The 18,363-nt window shown below is 40.8% G+C and overlaps 1 protein-coding gene across 1 annotated transcript in view; it reads left to right on the top strand.

Moving 5' to 3' along the window:
* The window catches only part of nbas (NBAS subunit of NRZ tethering complex), a 160,688-nt gene that overhangs the window by 75,120 nt on the left and 67,205 nt on the right, over positions 1-18,363 (top strand). The window contains exons 38-41 of the mRNA XM_044376225.1: positions 151-264; positions 1,497-1,620; positions 8,898-8,974; positions 9,972-10,109. Of these exons, the coding sequence (XP_044232160.1) occupies positions 151-264; positions 1,497-1,620; positions 8,898-8,974; positions 9,972-10,109 (453 nt within the window). The remainder of the gene's footprint in view (positions 1-150; positions 265-1,496; positions 1,621-8,897; positions 8,975-9,971; positions 10,110-18,363) is intronic.

The raw sequence follows: 18,363 nt of genomic DNA, 5'->3' as shown, positions 1-18,363 counted from the left end.
GCCTGTTGAATATTTCAATATCTGGTGGTTGTGGTCACAGGTTTTATAAGGAAAGAGAAAAACAGAGAGGATGTGAGTTGTGGGACAGAGAGAGATGACAGTGCTGTGGGCATGTTGTGAAAGTTTAATGATGTTTTGATGGCTCCTCAGGGTCACGATGCTGGAGCCAGTAGTCAGGAAGGGGCGTGTGAGAACTCCAACCTGGAGCGTCAAGGCTGTAGCCCCTTTTATCAAGAAATCATTGATGACTCCTATGTAGACCCGGTGAGTGGCTTTAGCTCAGTGTGTCTCATGGCTCATTATTTTTTTTCTTCCTTTTACATTTCTGTTATTTTTCCATGTTACCTCAGGCTACCTTCATAAGTTCCAGCAAAAATGCCTGAGTAGGTTCATGACTTAAGACATTTAATTAGATTTTTTTTTTTCCTCCTATGACTTATAAATTCCTTCAAAAACAGTGTTGAGAGAAAACGAATATTGATTTCAGACTAAGTTATCTTTATGCCAAAAGCAATTTGGAAGTACTAACAGCGCAGGAAAAGACGGATGCATGGAAATGGGAAGAGATAAATTTAAGAATGATGGCGTAACAGCCAACAAAGCTGGAGATGTGGTGAAAATATGAAATATAACAGTAGAGGTGCTGTGTGCATTACATAGAGGGGCGGAGATGAATATTGTAAAAATCAAAAGGAAAAGAATGTCCACAGAAGGAGTTATGGAAGTAGAAAAGAGCAAAAGTAAGGAAAGGAGTAGTTTGACCTTTATGCCTAGAAAATGGTCGCCCTGGGCTATGACTGGGCTTTTTACACACACACACAAATCATGTGGATAGCTAAAAGAGTGGACGCGAGGGGAAACAGAGAAGGCCGATACATCTCTTCTCATGACATTTTAATAGGCCTCTCCAAATCCCTTCCTCCGCTCCATCTCCAACATTCATCCATCTTCCATCATCCATCTACCAATAATGGCTCCCCACGTCCATCTGTCTATGAGCCGGCTGATCAATGGGATTGTTTTTTACCTTAACAGTTCCAATGAAGGTAGTGGGGAGGGAGGAGAGGCTGATTGAGAGAGAAAGAGAGACAAATGCAACAAGACAGAAAGATGGATCGAGGGAGAGCGGCAAAGATAGACAGGGAACTTTCTGTGTTAAAGTGATAGCTCTAAAGCCAGCGAGAGCGCAAATTTCATTGTTCACCTATCAGACACTTGAGGAATAACTCGGCGTACAAGAATCCTATAAATGAATTATCAAAAGGCCCTGTGTTGAAACACTTTATTTGGCTCTGAAGTTCATTTGTTTACTCCATATCTCATTTGTCTGACTCCCTGGGAATTAAGACACTCAATCACCTCAATCACATCTCCTTGTGTCATTTTCTGATCTGCTCCCTCGACTGCGGGGATTCCCTCAGAACAATGATAAGTATAATGTGTTTCTTTATCACTCTCTTTGTTCTCCGTTCTTTTCTTCTTTTTTTTTTTTTTAGAGTCAAGACGTGTATTCATCCTGCAGAGACATGCCACCAGAAAACTTTGCTGAGGTTTTGCTGAGGACCGGTAAACTGGCCGAAGCCAAAACTGAAGGACAAACCCCGTTTCCTGCTACAGAGGGTAAGCGTGCACAAAAAAGCCTACATGTAAGCAGACAGACCTTCACATACACAGACATACTTATTCAGATGGATAAAGTACAATGTGATCTTTCTCTTGATGGAACCCATGTTATGCCAGATGGACACTGTACAGATTATATTTAATTTTAACCCAGATTTGGTTGCCTCGATTTATTTCAGAATTGGGCTACTGTATATTTTTGCCAGATTGTTTTTATGCCTGATTAAATGCCCAAACAAACAACAATCTTGATGGATTTATGGCATGTCTGAAATTTTGATTGGTATCTTGCAGTTTGAGCAGTTTCACGGTCCAATTCCCTTCATGGCATTATAAACTGTGGTGAGCTTGTTTTAATACTATGACTAGTATTTTACAAATTCCTGAAATAAAACTGAACTTCAGTCTAGAAAAGACAAACAATGTCACAAAGTTACACTGCCTGCTTTTTCATTATCAACATTTATGAGGGCGTCTTGTGTGAATTAACTTTATTGGAATTGACAACAGACAAAACCAATCAGGGGTTCTGGGGTTCACTTTCAGCGTGAGCACCCACATTGTGACTTGCGGATTGATCCATACAGTGTGAGCATAGAAGTCGTATGTTTCAGCTGTGCAGAAAGGCCGATTAAATCGTACAAGAGTAAAAACAAACATGTAGTGTCTGTCCTGTTTTAATGTGAAAGCTGAAAGTGATGAAATGAATGAAAGAATTGCGTGTAGCTGCTCACTGCATTTTTTGGGGAAATCAAGTCCTAAACATCGATCTTGATATCCAAATCTGTTGTGATATAGTTTGAATATTTTGTGCTCATTGGAGCCCTCACACTGATTTGGCAACATTTCTTGTGAGCTTTTCCCGAATTTATAAGTGCTTTTCTTCTTCTTTTTTTTAATTCAAAAATTTTAAAAAAGAAGAAAATCCCGAAGAAAGTGCTTTCTGAATGTTCTGAGATAGCGTGAAATAGAGTGAAGTGTTAGTCAGTGCTTCATCTTAGTGAAGTTGTGATATTTGAAGAGAGCGAAGGGTAATTCTGTGTTCTCAAGAGATTTCAAGATTTCAAGAGATTTTATTTGTGACATATGCATACAAGTATGTATAATGACATGTTGTTGTGTCAAACTCCCAGGCAGTGCACAATGCAAGTACAAGAAATTATAAAAGCTAAACTATTATTTACAAAATCTATACCTGTATCTATGAATGGAAGAACCAACAATAAAACAATAGAAAAATAAAACTATTGATAAACAGTATTTAAATAGCAGTTGTGAGCAAAAATAGTAAACATGGTTATATGGTAAACAGTGCAGAGAATGTGGCAACAATATTTAAATGGTAGTAGTGTAAGGTATAGTATAGTATACATAGGTGAATGTCCTTGGGTATATAGTCCTTCAAGAGTTTATTGTTCACTGTTCAGGGCTCTGATAGCCCGTGGGAAGAAACTCAGTCTCTCAGTGTGGGATTTGTGGCTACGCAGGTGTTTGCCTGATTGCAGCCACATAAACAGTCCATTGCTTGGGTGGTGGGGGTCCCTTACTATCCTCCTAGCTCTGCTTACACTCCTCCTTTGGTATAGGCTCTGCATGGAGGGGAGTGTGGCACCTGTAGTGCGCTCAGCCGATTGCACAATCCTCTGCAGGGCCATCCTGTCCCGAGAGGAGGTGTTTCCATACCAGGCAGTTAGGCTCCCTATCAGGATGCTCTGCACTGCAGCAGAGTAGAAGGATAGCTGGACGTTTTGTGAGACCTTGAATTTCCTCAGCTGTCTGAAGTGATACAGGCGCTGTCTTGCCTTTGCTGTCATAGTGTCAATGTGTGTAGTCCATGTTAAGTCCTCGGTAAAATGCACACTGAGGTACTTAAAGCTCCTCACTGCAGTCCCGCTGATTTGCAGTGGGGTGTAAGACCTCTGTTGTTTCCTGGCATAGTCTGCAATCAGCTCCTTGGTTTTACTGACGTTCATTGAGAGGTGATTGGCCACCAATGCAACAGGCCTGCCACCTCCTCTAGATGGGCTGACTCATCATCATTCGAGGTCTGGCCCACTACAACTGTCTTGTCAGCAAACTTTATGATGGTGTTGGAGTTTTGTTTGGCCACACAGTCGTGTGTGTATGAGGAATACAGCAGAGGGCTCAGCACCGAATCTTGGGGGGCCCCAGTGCTGAGGGCAAGAGGGTTGGAGGTGTGTCCGCCCACCCTGACCACCTGAGCTTGACTGATCAGAAAATCCAGGATCCAGATGCACACAGGGTTGTTTAGACCCAGGTTAGTTAGTTTACTGACCAGCCTGGATGGGACAGTAGTGTTGAATGCTGAGCTAAAGTCTATGAACAGCAATCTAACATAGTCTCCTCCCCTGTTGTCAAGATGGGAGAGTGTGGTGTGCAGTACCTGGGAGATGGCGTCATCCGTGGATTGGTTTGGGCAGTAGGCAGATTGCAGGGGGTCTATGGTGCTCGGTAGAGAGGAGCAGATGTAGTCCTTTACTAACCTCTCAAAGCACTTCATGGCTACTGAGGTGAGGCTAACTGGACAATAATCATCAGGCAGGCAGAGGAAGCAATCTTTGGCACAGGTGCAATAGTGGAACCCTTGAAGCATGTGGGGACCATGGACTGCACCAGAAAGAGGTTGAAGATGGATGTAAGCACTGGAGTCAGGACGTCAGCGCAGGACTTGAGAGCCCATCTGGAGATGCCTCGAAATTATGCCTCCCACTATTAGGGATCACCTGTTCTTGTAGTCCGTTACAGTCCGCAGACCCTGCCACATGCACCTGGAGTCATGTTGCTGGAAGTCCACTCTGTCCCCGTAGCGTAGCTTTGCATCCTTTATATCCGTCCTCAGCCTGTAGGACACTGCTTTATATTCCTCCATGTCTCTGCTAACAAGTCCACGCTGCAGTGTGAGCATTCCCAACCGTCCCTCCTCACTCTGCCCTCTCCTTTCCTCATCTGTCTAGCCAGGGAGCCCATATGTGGTGGACTAGGGGACAACATGGGAAGAATAGCCTCCTATTGATTAATTAATGTATACCCATGCATCCCACGGCAACAGTAAATAATGACGTGTCACCGCGGCGATACCAGAGAGATAGTATCAAGTCAAAACATCAAGGCCATGCAGCGTGATGGATCACAGCTGCTCGCCAAAATCAATGCCTTTACAAAAATAAAGTGTGTGTATGTGTGTGTTTTTGAATACTAATACATGACCACTGAAGAAATGCAAGGACCACACTTTGTCCATGGAGTGGCAACGCTTCGATATGCATACACACAACTCTCTCACTCACACATAAATGCATTCACACACTCACACATTCCACCAAATCCAAGCTCTCTCTCTCTCTCCTTCTCTCTCTCTCTCTCTCTCTCTCTGTGCTGCTGTCTTTCAAATGAATATCTCTTTTCTTAAAAGTCACCTTCCCTTCAGAGCTGCTGCGGAGTGCGACGTGTCGAGAAAGAGAAAAGCTGGTCTGGACGGCATTGCGTCCGATAACAACCTTCGATTAATGACTCCCGTATCGGCCTGCCACGCCGGCTGTCCTCAAAAACAGACTAGGAGATGGCCTTTAAGAAAATAAATATATTGATTTTTTCACCTGGCCCAGATAAGGTGGAAGTAATTAATGATGACACAAGTGGAAAGTGACTCAATAGGATTGAGCTGAGTAAGGGGCAGAAGCAGACAACTTGGTGTGAGGAGGGACAGAGAGAGACACACACACACATACATGCGCACATACCTGACTACATTCTGCGCACACACACATCATGTGCATGCCATTGGCCGAACGTTGACCGGACCATAATCAGTTGTTTTTCACACTGCCTACGCAAGTGAAATAGTAATAAGTCACTGTCTCACCATCTCGCTAACAATATGCCTGATTTAGCTGACGCAGGAGCAGGAGAGTGTATGCATGTGAGGACACACAAAACTCAGAAACCAGACACACACACACACACACACACACACACAGAAACACACCCAATATCATACAACCCTCTCCTCTACGTGGCGCCCCTTTATCACTCTCTCTGTTTCCCTCTCTCTCACAAGCAGAAATACTGTATGCTTTTAAGTCAGGGTTATCTATTCTGTGTGTGTGTGTTTACCCCTCTGGTAATTCCTGTCCCGATGTTATCAGTAGCTTTAGAGAGGCGTGTAATCAGCTCATTCTGAGGTGTAGCTCATTGAAACCCGGGGGGTAGAAGAGGAGGGGAGAGAAAAACGAGAAAAGGAGGAGGGTGGGCACTCCGCTTAAGAGAGCTGTTATGGCTCTTTAAACTGGTGCATCACTCCACCCCTGCTCAAACATAACTACATGTGCACATGCTAAACCTCCAATCATATGTGTCAGATACAGGCCTGTGTGTGCACATATGCATATTAGCGTGCATTTTAGTTCTGCAGTATATGTGTCTCCCTTTGCCCCTACCTCTTCCTCTCTCCCACTGTCCATGCTCTACTTTTCTCTGTCTGTTCCATTTTGTCTCAACTTTTATCACCAACACAGGCTTTTGTTCTCCTTGGGTCTGAGACTACAAAGTGATTCTGTCTGCCTCTGCTTCTCTCTGCTCTCTCCCACTGTTTCCTTGGAGTGACTGAATAAGTGAGTGAGTGAGTGATTTACTAAGAGAGTCTGTGTGTTTGCAGTGTGTGTTGTTCATTGAGTAAAATGAACGTAGTTAAATGAATGTAGTTGTGTGTGTGTGTGTGTGTGTGTGTGTGTGTTTCTTTCTGTGTTTGTCTGCCTGTTGTGGTCTCTGGGCCCAGCAGCTACGGATAAAAGTTCATCCCCATGCTCAAAGCTCTGTCTAGACTCCAAATACCATCAGCCTTAAAGGCACTAGAAAAGCATGGGCTGTGCCCCAATTCCTTAATGCTACTCCTAAGCAGGTTTTGAGTATGTATTGTGTTCAAACTGGAAAAGTGACAAAATCAAGTCAGTCAGTAAGCTTACTAAAATATTTGGATTTTTGAGTATGCTGCTGATGTACATTGTTTTCCCACAATGCAATGCACAAAGGAAATGGAGGACTACTCACAGCTGCAGAATATTAAAACTGTTTGCAGATGGTGGTGACACAGCTAGAGGAAATGTTTGGGAAAAAGCTTTCACCTCTCTTGTGAGGCAGTAGCATTTGAAAGTTAGATGTCCTTTGGCACATGTATTACATTATTACCTATCCGTGCAAAACATTCAAGTACATCGATTTATTGCATACTTACTATGAAAACAGCATATTTTATCATAGCAGTAAATAGTGTAAACCATTATGTTCATTATTAATGGGGGGGAGAGGATGTAACGGGATAGAGTGCACAGTAAACTCGGCAGCCACACGTTTCTCTGTTCTGTATTTCTCTGTTTTGTGTTTTCAGGTTAGGCTAACCCATTGTTGCTAACTTTGGAGCTAACCTCCTTCACTTTTCCAGCATTTGGGGAAACAACACAGACTTTTTAGCATTTATTAACTGACACACTGTAGTCTGTACTTTACATTTACTGCCAGACTGACAACTTACCGCTAACCTTTTTCTCTGCCCCGCTTGCATCCACCGTCACTTCTCGGCCCACAGATTCAGTTTACTATCACAGAAGACAAAGAACAGAATATTCACATTTGAGAAGCTGGAACCAGTGAGTTTTGTCATTTCTGCTGAAATAATTAAATCTAATTACTAATCGATTACCAGAATTGTTGCAGATTATTTTTCTGTCAAGTCAATTAATTGACTTATTTCAGCTCTGTTATTGACAAGCAAAGGTCAGTAGCTGTTATGATTTTTTCATAGCTCTGGAAAAAGCTAGTAAGTGGGCCTTGAGTTGGAATTGTTTTGTCAAAATACTATTTCCAAAGTCAAGAATTAACTGTCATATTTAAAGGGGACATATGCTTTTGTGATTTTCTGGAATTTTTACTCTGTTATGATGTTGGATGTCTATGTTAAACATGGTCAAAGGTCCAAAACTTGAGGTGAACGTATGTAAAAATGCTCCCTGAAAGTCAAAGCCAAGGCTTCAATGTGCTTGGAACACTCTGTTTGCAATGTGATATCTTCTTCCTTGTGATGATGTCAGATTGTTCGTGCATGCCCACAAGCAGCCATCTGTTCTGTAGCCTTTGTCACTAAAGTTCCATGGGTTGTTCATGTTGTCAACTCGTATATTCCGGATTGGATTCGGCCTCAAACATGTATGCATGTATTTGGGAAGTTTCCGTTTTGAGTAAAGAATGTGAAAAAGAAGTGAAATCTTACTACTTGTGTGTGTTTACGTAGCCTCCGGAACTGGCGGAATCCTGCCGAGGGGCAACTTAAGGGAGCTAACCAATCAGAACAGAGTGGGTTCATTGGGGGGGGCTTAAAAAGACAGGAGCTAAAACGGCCTGTTTCAGACAGAGGCTCAACTGAGGGGCTGGTGGAGGGCCAGTAAAAGATAAATTAGGACTTTTTTGAATTATAAATCATGCAAAGATATTCCAGCAGAGCCCCAGAATATAAATATAGAATTGGAAATGTGCATATGTCTCCTTTAATTGGTGTATAATATATACTGTATACCTTGAGTATGTATTATGAAATTGGGACACAGTAATAGATTGCCCAGGAAATATTTTTGCTGGAAACTACTTATCCCCAGTTTACATAACCAAGTCTGCCAGATCACTGGTTCAAATGGACTAGTTAAACACAGACTCTTATAATCAAAACTCTCCTGTCTTCGCTGTCAATAGATATGCATAGGCTAATTCTGCATTCAGGGGACTCATCTTTAAAGTGCACTTAGAAGAAGTTTGGAGTCATCCGGAGTGCACTTATTAGAAGTGGGCATATACTTACTCTTTGAATAATGAATACTTTTTGTGCAAGAAACCATAAGTGCACACAAGTGCACATACACACACACAACCAACATTTGTGGTCAACATATGCAAACACACACACACACAAGAATGCACACAATAGCCAGGCAAGAAGATGGACAGAATCCCAGAACTCAGGGGGGATTTTTAATGACGCTACTTGAATTTGTCTCCCCCTTTCTTCTCCTCTCCCTCTATTTTTACCTTCCCTCTCTTTTGTCTGGCCCTCAGAGAGGTGTATTCTGACAGGCACTGTCGTCTGCATTCAACAAACGTGAGATGAGACTCGTCCAAGAAGGGAGGGTTGGTTGTTAATCCTCAGTGCTTTAGTTAAAGTATTTTCTTCCCTCTCTCTCTCTCTCCCTCCATCCCTCCATCCTTTCCAGTTTTGCTGCAGCTGGCCAATGATGCATTTCCCAGGGACATGATGCTGGCTCTGTCCTACTTACTGGCCCTGCCTCAGGTAGGTGGACACAGTCACGCACACACAGCTTTATTTTAGACACACAGTCAAACACTCTTGTCTTTGTGTGAATGTAAGTGTGATAGTACTTTATTGAAGTTCTGGCAAATGGCTGAGTAAATCCATATCCGCTATTGATTCCTTACCTTTCTATATAGACGAGCTATTGTGCTAGACAGTCTGTGTCATCAATGTGTCAAAATCAAAATCGTACTTAAAATGGTGCCAGAATGGCTCATAATGATAGTAGTTCATCAAAAGTATCACATCAGATTCTCGTGTCTCAAATAGTTGAATGTCTTTCTCAGTTCAATCAACATTCACTTAGACTCTATAAACATCCATCGGTTCCCCCTACCTGCTCTTGCCACCCACCTTGTCTCTTAATCTATGACTTCATGTTTATTCAAGGTGTGGCTGTTTGGTGCCAGAGGAACAGTCAGTGTCCTCTGATAGTTAAGACAATAAAAATGCAATACAGAGAAACCTACTGGTGACTGCAGTAGATTGTGTTCAAGTTGAGGTACTGAAATACCTCATGAGTCTCAACACTTGCCGTATCACCAGTGAAACCGTAAACTGTTGGAGTAGATATTACATAGATACTGTATTTCCTGGAGAGCTTGTTAGCTCCCCTCAGATTAGACTGACGTTACTGACAAACTGTCTGACTGTGTGAGATGAGATCAAAACACAGAGAGATGCTGTGTTGGTGCTTAGTTTTATCTGTGATATTGAAAGGAGAAATGGCAAAGTATAATTTGACACATGGATCCTTTGTGCTGGTTGACTGACCTACAAATGATTAAACTTTTGTCAGGGCTGATTTACATTCCAGAAAAAGAACAACCAGTTATAGTGAAACAGTCATGACAACAGCTCCAAACATCCTTTCAAGTGCATTTTTCCCCTTTTTTGTCTCTCCTACAGCCAGCGTAAAAATGTTGTGATGACAGCATCTCACTTACTTTCTTCTCCTATCTGTCCATCAATCCAGGTACTGGATGCCAACAGGTGTTTTGAGAAACAGTGTCACTCTGCCTTGTCCCTCCAACTGGCTGCCTACTACTACTCCCTGCAGATCTACACCCGCCTCATGCCCTGCTTCAAGGATAAGAACCACACTCTCTACCAGGTTAGCTGGAACACCAGTACAGTTATGTGTTTGAGTGGGTGGGTGGTTGAGTGAGTGAAGGTACTGTATTTGGTTGTGTGCTATTAGAGTCTCCATGCACCTCCATCCTTCTTTGAAATACCATTATGAGGTTGAAATTAATGTTAAAAATGATACATTCTCCATATAACTTGCTCTTCCAAAGCCAAAAGGCTACACATTCCTAAGACAAATACTACAAGATAAAACGAGCATGACCAAAACAAAAAAAAAGATAATAAGATACAGACAAAGTCTAAAAACAGCAGGTATTTGTCATGTGGATAGGAAATCCAACGTTTAAAGCTGTGTCTGCAACAGCGGCCCCTGAACATTGATCTGTTTCAAACAGAAAGGCTTTGAAGAAGTTTCTTGAAACCTAAGAGGCTCGGTGCAGGTTTTAGCTCTCTAGTTACAGCGTTTTACAGCCAAGGAGCACCGCAACAAAAAGCTCTGTCACCCATGGTTTAAGTGTGTTGCAGGGTTGCTGGAGGAACTTAGCAGAGCAAAAGCAAGCTGAACCATTGATTCTGTGTTAAAGTTTCAATGTTAGTGTGAGACTAAACAGATGTATTATTATATTTAGCAGAGGTCTGTATTAGAACACATGCAGCTGTATTATGTCAGTATTGGAGTGTGAAAAGAGAACTGCAGGCAAAGCATAGAAGAGAGCAATATAGTAATGAGTCTTGCATGTAGCAAAGTGTTTAACTATTCAATCAGCATCAGGTAGTGGCAGAAAAGTTTCTACAGCAGCTACATGTATGGCAATGAGGTTGAAATAGACATTGTTTTGTGAGTTTAAAATAGAGCTGACTGTCAAACATGACAAAAACTCTGAGAGGAGGGCAATATTGGGGTATTATTAGTGGGAAGGTTATTTAGTTAATGGATGATCTGCTGCCAATTAGGTGTACCTCACTTTTTGAGCAGTTTTAGGTAATTATGCTGCATCCAAATTTCGATGTCATTCAAACCATTGAGAGAGACAAAAGCAATTGTGCCTGACTTTAAGTGTAAATTAGGGTGTCGTCTGCGTTGCACCGAAACTCAACTAGTAGACTCAAAAGGGATGATTGCGGGGGAGGCATCAATCAGAAACATCATGTTTTATTTACAGAACATCTCACAACATGAACCGTGCTCATTCTAGCATATTTAATAAACTATATACAAACAATGTACACAATTTTAAAGCCACAGATAATCAGAAAGTCATTTTGGGCATTGTGGGCGATGTCACTGTGTTGAAAAGACACTTAATCACTTTTCTGTCCACACTCTCAAACATTGTTTGGCATCTGAGTTGGAGAGCTTTGTTCCTGGCAGAGTGGAAGTACAAAAAGCCTTTTGTACAGTGATGTACAAATTAAGGCAATAAGTCATCATAATGGAACAAACTGGGGGAAAAAAAACACCCAGGTTGAAAATAACTATAATTATCCTTGTATTAGAATAGCAATTCACTCACCTATACTTTTATCCAATACCCCCACCAGAATGTGCGTCTGTTTTTGTTTGTGCGTGTGTATTTGTGTTTGTTCTAATATATGTGTGTAAAATTGTTTTCCACCCAGATGTCTTAATTATAGCAGCCAGGCATTTTTCATAGTTCTCTGGCTCGTACATCTAGGTTCTTATTGACCATGCAAATGCAAATTAAATGTATTTGTTTAATGTGGTGACACACTAATGTCATGAGTAATTTTCTGAAACTGTTCAAGTTATAGGTATCCACAACAGGCTATAATAAGTCGCATTATGTTCCTTTTCTTCTTACAAAGAGAGATAAAATAATCAGGAAAGTGAAGAACAAAAGATCTGAATAAACAAGTAAGAAGGGGAAGAAGAGGATAGTGGTGGCAGCAGTATTGCGGGGTGATTGGTGGAGGTTAAGAGAAGAAATGGCTCTGACCTTTTCCTTGAGTGGACCGTGGCTCTCATGGGTTTTAGTCCAGGTGGAAGGAGGGAGGTAAAATGTTGAAATAAAAGAATGGAAGTGGGAAAGAGACCAACGAAAGAAGTGGATAAGTGTGTCCCAGTTGGCATTCAAGGTCAGGACTGCGCGCAAATGTACAAACACTCCCACTCACGCAAGTACACTAACAAGTTATTCTCAACACCACACACACAAACACACATGCTCATCCTCACACGTTGACACACACATCCTCCCTGCATCCTAATGGCAGTAATCACTCCCCAACCTGCCTCAAGTGAAGTTCACGTCCATTAACTTAAAATATATACAGCTTTTCCTTCTCTGCTCTACACTTTGGCAGTTGTACCTTCATTTTTAGCTGACTTTTTTTTTTTATCTGTCATTTCCTTTGAGGTTTTTTTTTCTTTTTAGTGTGTTCTACCAGAGTGAGTGCTTGTTATCGTTGTGTTCCAGGTCTTGACTTCACTCAGCTCTTATTGATGAGGCAGTGGCAACTTTTACTCTAACACTGAGAGAAGCAAGAGGGAGGAAAACCTTTCAACCCCTCTACCCTAGTTCTCTAAATTCACCAGCTAGTCCTTTTCTCTCTTCCAGTATGTGCTCTGTATGTCTTCCTCATTTTTGTCTTTCTCCTTTCCCTCATTTTTTCCTCTGTCAGATAAGTTTAATAAATTGCTTTGTCAGCATGACAGTTCTGTGTTCATATGTCTCAATGCTGCTTCTTTCTGTCCGTATCATGTTGTCCTTATGCTATCAATCCTCCCTCCTTCTACGCTCTCTTTAGAGTCTTTTTTCCCCCCATTGGCCTGTCTCGCTCTTGTCGAATCTCAGGCTTCTCCACAATACAATCTTGACTGTGCATACTTTATACATTTCTCTTGTGCTTTCTTTAGCTCTCTCGCTTTCTCTTATCTTTTAATGGCACACATGGTACAGTGTGTGATATTTAATTTCAGATATGTATGACAGGGTGCTCGCATGTGTTTCACCATCTGAATTTCTCGGACGCGCCTGCTTTGCATTGCAAATGAGGTTAGGGAGAAGAACATGCTTTTTACCCAAGCATGTGTTTTTATGGTTTTTGTATATGTTCTGTCCGTCTTTTGTGTGCATACTTTTGGCTAACATGTTAGTGTGCGTCAGGGTGTTGGATCTGTTTTCTTGTGACAGCGGGTGGTGTATTTGTGTATGTGTGTGTGTGTGTGTGCATTGTGGTGTGTCAAGCTGTCGCCAAGTGTTTCCCACTCTCCATTTGAAGAGCAGTAACACTGTGTCTCAATAACTCTCACTCTCTTTCAATTCTCTTGTCACTATCACATAATTTCATACCCAAGCAATAAGACACCAAACACTCAAGCCACTGAAGTCATTTAGTTGCAAATAGGAACTGAATTCTCTGAGGGTTTACTTGAGGTGTTTGATGTGTTTTTAAAGCTGCAATCAACAGCATGTTTCCCTACTATGCTGTAGACGTCAAGGTTTTGGAGCTGAAGCTGCCTGTAAAGAGAAACTTGAAACTTTAGGCACAACAAACGTTCAATTAAACTCAATTCACTTAATTTGTTAACAATAGAGCATCCAGTAGTAGTAGTAACCACCTTAACCACTTAACTTAAATATTAAAAGCAGCTATATCATAAAATACATGTCACATAAAATTAATCTAATCAACTTCTCAATTCTCAAAATGTACCTCATGCACCAGAGTTGCATCTCCGAAGTAAAAATATGAGCATGCAATAACATCCACTTAGCAAGATTGTTAGTGCCTGTAAGTCTTTGCATACTTCTCTTGTAAAATGTACACCATCAATGAGCAGAATACACAAGCATACAGTGAGCCCTGAACAACCAGATCTTCACATCAATTGAACACATTAACATATCAGGGTGCCTGTCAAGATTCTTTTAATGACCCCAGAAAGGATTAATCTGTCATTTGCCGCTCTAAAGATGCCATGTGTACCCAGTTAAAATTTTTAAAGGAATAATTATGCCATTAAAAAATAAAAAAGGGGTCAATTGGCTACCAAGAAATGTTTTCTTGACCATAGTCTCATTTGTTTACTGCAAGCATACTAATTCATCTCAGTTATATTGATGTTTAAAATGCACCATGTTGCATATAAGTGAAGTTACACTTTATTAATCCCGGTGGGGACTAATAACCATACTGTAACTAGCAGCAGTGGGCAGCCACAGCATAGCCCAGGGACCAATTCAAGCTCTGAGGTCAGTTCTTTGGTCAAAAGTTGTCATAGGAGTAACACAGAGACCCTAACATACATGCATGTAGACTGTGGAGGGAAACCCATACAAATATGCAAACTCCACACAAAGACACCCCGGTCAGCCCAAGAGGTATTCAAATCTAGGAGCTTCCTCAAGAAAAAAAACAAAAAACAGTTTCAGTCTTAAATTATGTAGCTTTTGCATTGTACTCATGAAGTAGTCGAGATCTGGGAAGGTGGAGCTGACTCCTGTGAGTCCTGAACTGTGAGTTCTGACACCCAGATTCGCAAAATACACAGATTCACTAAGTGCCGATGCCACCAAATCTGTTATTAGTTTACCTCTCTGCTCTCTTTCTTATTAGCAAAGAGCAATGTACAAAACATTCAGGTAGCAACCTGTCATGTTTGTAATCTTCTGTAATTTCTTCACTGGTGGCAGGTCATATCAGCTGTCGCTATTTCACATTATTTTCATGAGTAACTTAATAACAGGCCAAAATTAAATTTGGCTTTTGTGCTAGTGTCTGTAGTGGACCAAAGACTTTGTAAGACAAGAAACTGCTCTCTGTAACACCACTGTACAATCATAGTAAAGTCAAGTCTTGTCTGGTAAAATGATCAGCTGATTGTGTGATGTCATCATCAGGAGTTGCATTCTTCCAGTTAAGCTTTGATTCATGTTAAGTTTATCAACTTAATAGTTTTGACACAGGACCTTTTATTTAGTATTTTGATCTAGTAGCAGCAATAACATAAGATTTGCCAAATTTAGAAGGCTACACCAGTTATTTCAACATTATACACATGTACTATCTATTAAAGAACTATCTATTGATTTTGCAACAAGAGAACTCTGAAACCATTTCTGTTGCATTTTGAATATTGCTGTTTTTTTTTCCTAGTCTTATTAAACTGTCAAGGATTAACTAGGTACAGAGGCCTACAACATCCATCTCTCTGCCTCTTGAAGAATCTGGTGCCCACTATTGACTTTCAAGATCTTTAACTGTTACTTTCCTATCTGATAACGGCCTCCAGGCATGACGGAGCAGCACCAGGCTCAGTGACACAGAGGATGGGTTTCCATTATTCCCCGAGGCATAATGAGCCGATTTCCACTCGCTCGCACTGGAAGTTTTCATTATACCGACTAAAGCGCTCGTTTGCGAAACAGAGGCGCTCTTTACTATAATTGTTCTGCTGATGGTGTTTACACAAAATTGCACAATATCCCCTGTTTATGTAAGTGTAAGGTAAGGTCTGTTTACCTGTGCTTGTCAATTTTTGAATTTGTTAGTTTTTCCTTGATTGTGTGTGTGTGTGTGAAAATGCTTTTTCTTAAGCGTAATTGTAGCTGTGAATGTGCAGCCACTGTATAGCAAGGTGCTGGGTAAAAAGATTGAGATTTTTCACTCGAGGATTAATCTTTGCCTGCAGTCGCCATTCTCTCACTGAGTATTGATTACTGGCACTTGTGGTACACACACACACACACATACACACAAACATGCATTTAAAACATACACAGTTGTACTTTAGTCAAACAGATTATGACTTTAAAGTATATGATGCAGAAAAACTGCTTAGTTCTTTGAGCATCTAATTACAACAATTAGCTTTATAATAAAATCCCACAAATTGTTACAGATGCTTTTCCTTCAGTTCACAGGTAGTCACTGAATTGGAAAGACTATTTTCATCTTTATTAAGTACATAAATTAGTTTTTTCTTCTACCTGAAGGCAATCTGAGCAGTGTCGACAGTTTTAAGTTTTTCAGACTTTAACAATAAAGCAAAAAGTTTACCAAAGCACTCACTAGATGGAATTTGTATTAGGAGCAAAGATGAAAGCATTTCCCTAATAGCGTTGAGATCACTTGATAGAACAGCACTTTGCCTACATCTAGTGACATTTTACATCACCTGCTGCCACTGCAAATGCTTTTCAATTCATGGTAACGACAGGATTCAAACTGCCGGTTGCGGGAGCTGACCTTGGAAGTGTCGGACCACTGAGCCAACTCCCTGTTGTTGAATTGACTGGAATAATGAATTAGACTGAATGACTTCTCCATCACAGAAAAGCACCATAGACCCAATGACTTAGCTTCCCTCTTTTTGCACAGATTGCACCCGTGTACCACAATCATTAGCAGTCTATATTTTACCCATGGGAGCCCTGTAGAGCAGAGTGGCTGCAGAAAGGGCCCTATTAGACAAATATGCACTATAAATGCACCGTTGCAGTTGAATGGGAATGTTTGAGACTAAGTAGATTCTAAATCTTTGATGCAGTAGCCTTGACTGTGCTAAGTTACTGCTGCTCCTCTTGCTCGTGTCTTTGCTGTCCTTTTTTGCAGGCATGTATCATGCTTGTGATCAGTCCCTTTCATGGTGTATTATGACCCACAGTGCAGCCGAGCCCGTTTGTGGAGTGATTATTCTTTCAAAATTGGTGCTCCGTTTCTCTCCCCTTTGCATTCCTCCTAATTATGTGCACATACTGTTTACACCATTTGCAGAATTAGTGCTAATGAGTCCACTGACTGTATAGCTAAGTGTTAGGCATAACATAAATACAACCCATTAAGATCATTACTAGCTTACTCTCCAGAGGGGGAAGGCATGTCTGTTTCTTCATAACCTCTGTGTGAGCCTTACCACACAAAGAGAGAGAGAGAGAGAGAGAGAGTGTGAAATACTAAGTTAGGCTTAGCGATTTTGTGTGTGTGTGTGTGTGTGTGTGTGTGTGTGTGTGTGTGTGGCATTGATGATCTGATGATAACATGCACATAACTGTATCACACTGAGAATGTAATAGACAACGTCTTTTGGGGGTGCTTCATTGTAATTAAAACAAATGACTGTTTTTGATTGTGAGACCACTGCAATGCATTTAGACATGGATTTATTGGATTGCCAGACTGCTTGGAAGTACAGCTGCAACGATTAGCTCATTAATCGATTAGTTGTCAACTATTAAATTAATCACCAACTATTTATTATCTATTAATTGTTTTGAGTCATTTTTTAAGAAAAAATGTCCAAATTCTTTGATTTCAGCTTCTCAAATATGAATATTTTCTGTTTTCTTTAGTTATCAATGACAGTAAGCTGAATATCTTTGGGTTGTGGACAAAACAAGACATTTGAGGACGTCAATTTTTGGGCTTTGAGAAACAGTGATCGTCATTTTTCACCATTTTCTGACATTTTATGGACCAAACAACTGATAATGAGAAAGATAATGAAAATAATCTTTAGTTGCAGCCCTACTTGGAAGGTAGGGAGATACCACATTTTTCTTAATGCTAGTGGCAGGACTCCATCGTTGTTCGGTCTGTCAGTTTTTTGGTTGGTCCAGGCTCAATATTGCAGAAACTATTAGACGGATTGCCAAGATATTTTATACAATATTCATGGTACACAGAGGATGAATCCTTTGGTGATCCCCTGACTTTTCATATAGTGCCACCCTGAGGGTGACAATTTTTCGAGTGAAATGTCAAAAACTGTTGGCTGGAATGCCTTGAAATTTGGTTCAGACATTCATGTTCCCCACAAGGTGAGTTATAATAACTTTGGTGATCCCTTCATTTTTGATCTAGCATCATTATTAGGTCAAAATATCAGTTTGTCCAATACTTAAGTTTATGATCAAATGCGTGAAAAACTATTACATTCGCATGAGCTTTAGCTGCTCTTTGTGTTTTGCACTAATAAGCAAATGTTAGCATGCTAGCACACTTAACTAAAATGGTAAATATGGTAAACATACCTGACAAACATCAGCATGCTAGCATGGAGATTCACTCAACCTTTTTTCTTTCTTGAGTTCAAGAGAATCAATCTTTACACATTTTACAAGATCAAATTTGTGAAACTTTTCATAGTACCAACAGTCTGTGAAAGCTCTACCTATAGTGCTGTGTCCCACATGTAGAACAGTGGGTGGTAAATGATTAATCTGACTGACAATGTAACTTTAATCAATTACATAAAATAATATTGACTAACTCAAATAGTTACTACAGCATTATTTTATCTCCCATATTCAACC

This window comes from Thunnus albacares, chromosome 16 (assembly GCF_914725855.1).
Source record: "Thunnus albacares chromosome 16, fThuAlb1.1, whole genome shotgun sequence".
Lineage (NCBI taxonomy): Eukaryota > Metazoa > Chordata > Actinopteri > Scombriformes > Scombridae > Thunnus > Thunnus albacares.
This window is presented reverse-complemented; position numbering and strand designations above follow the sequence as displayed.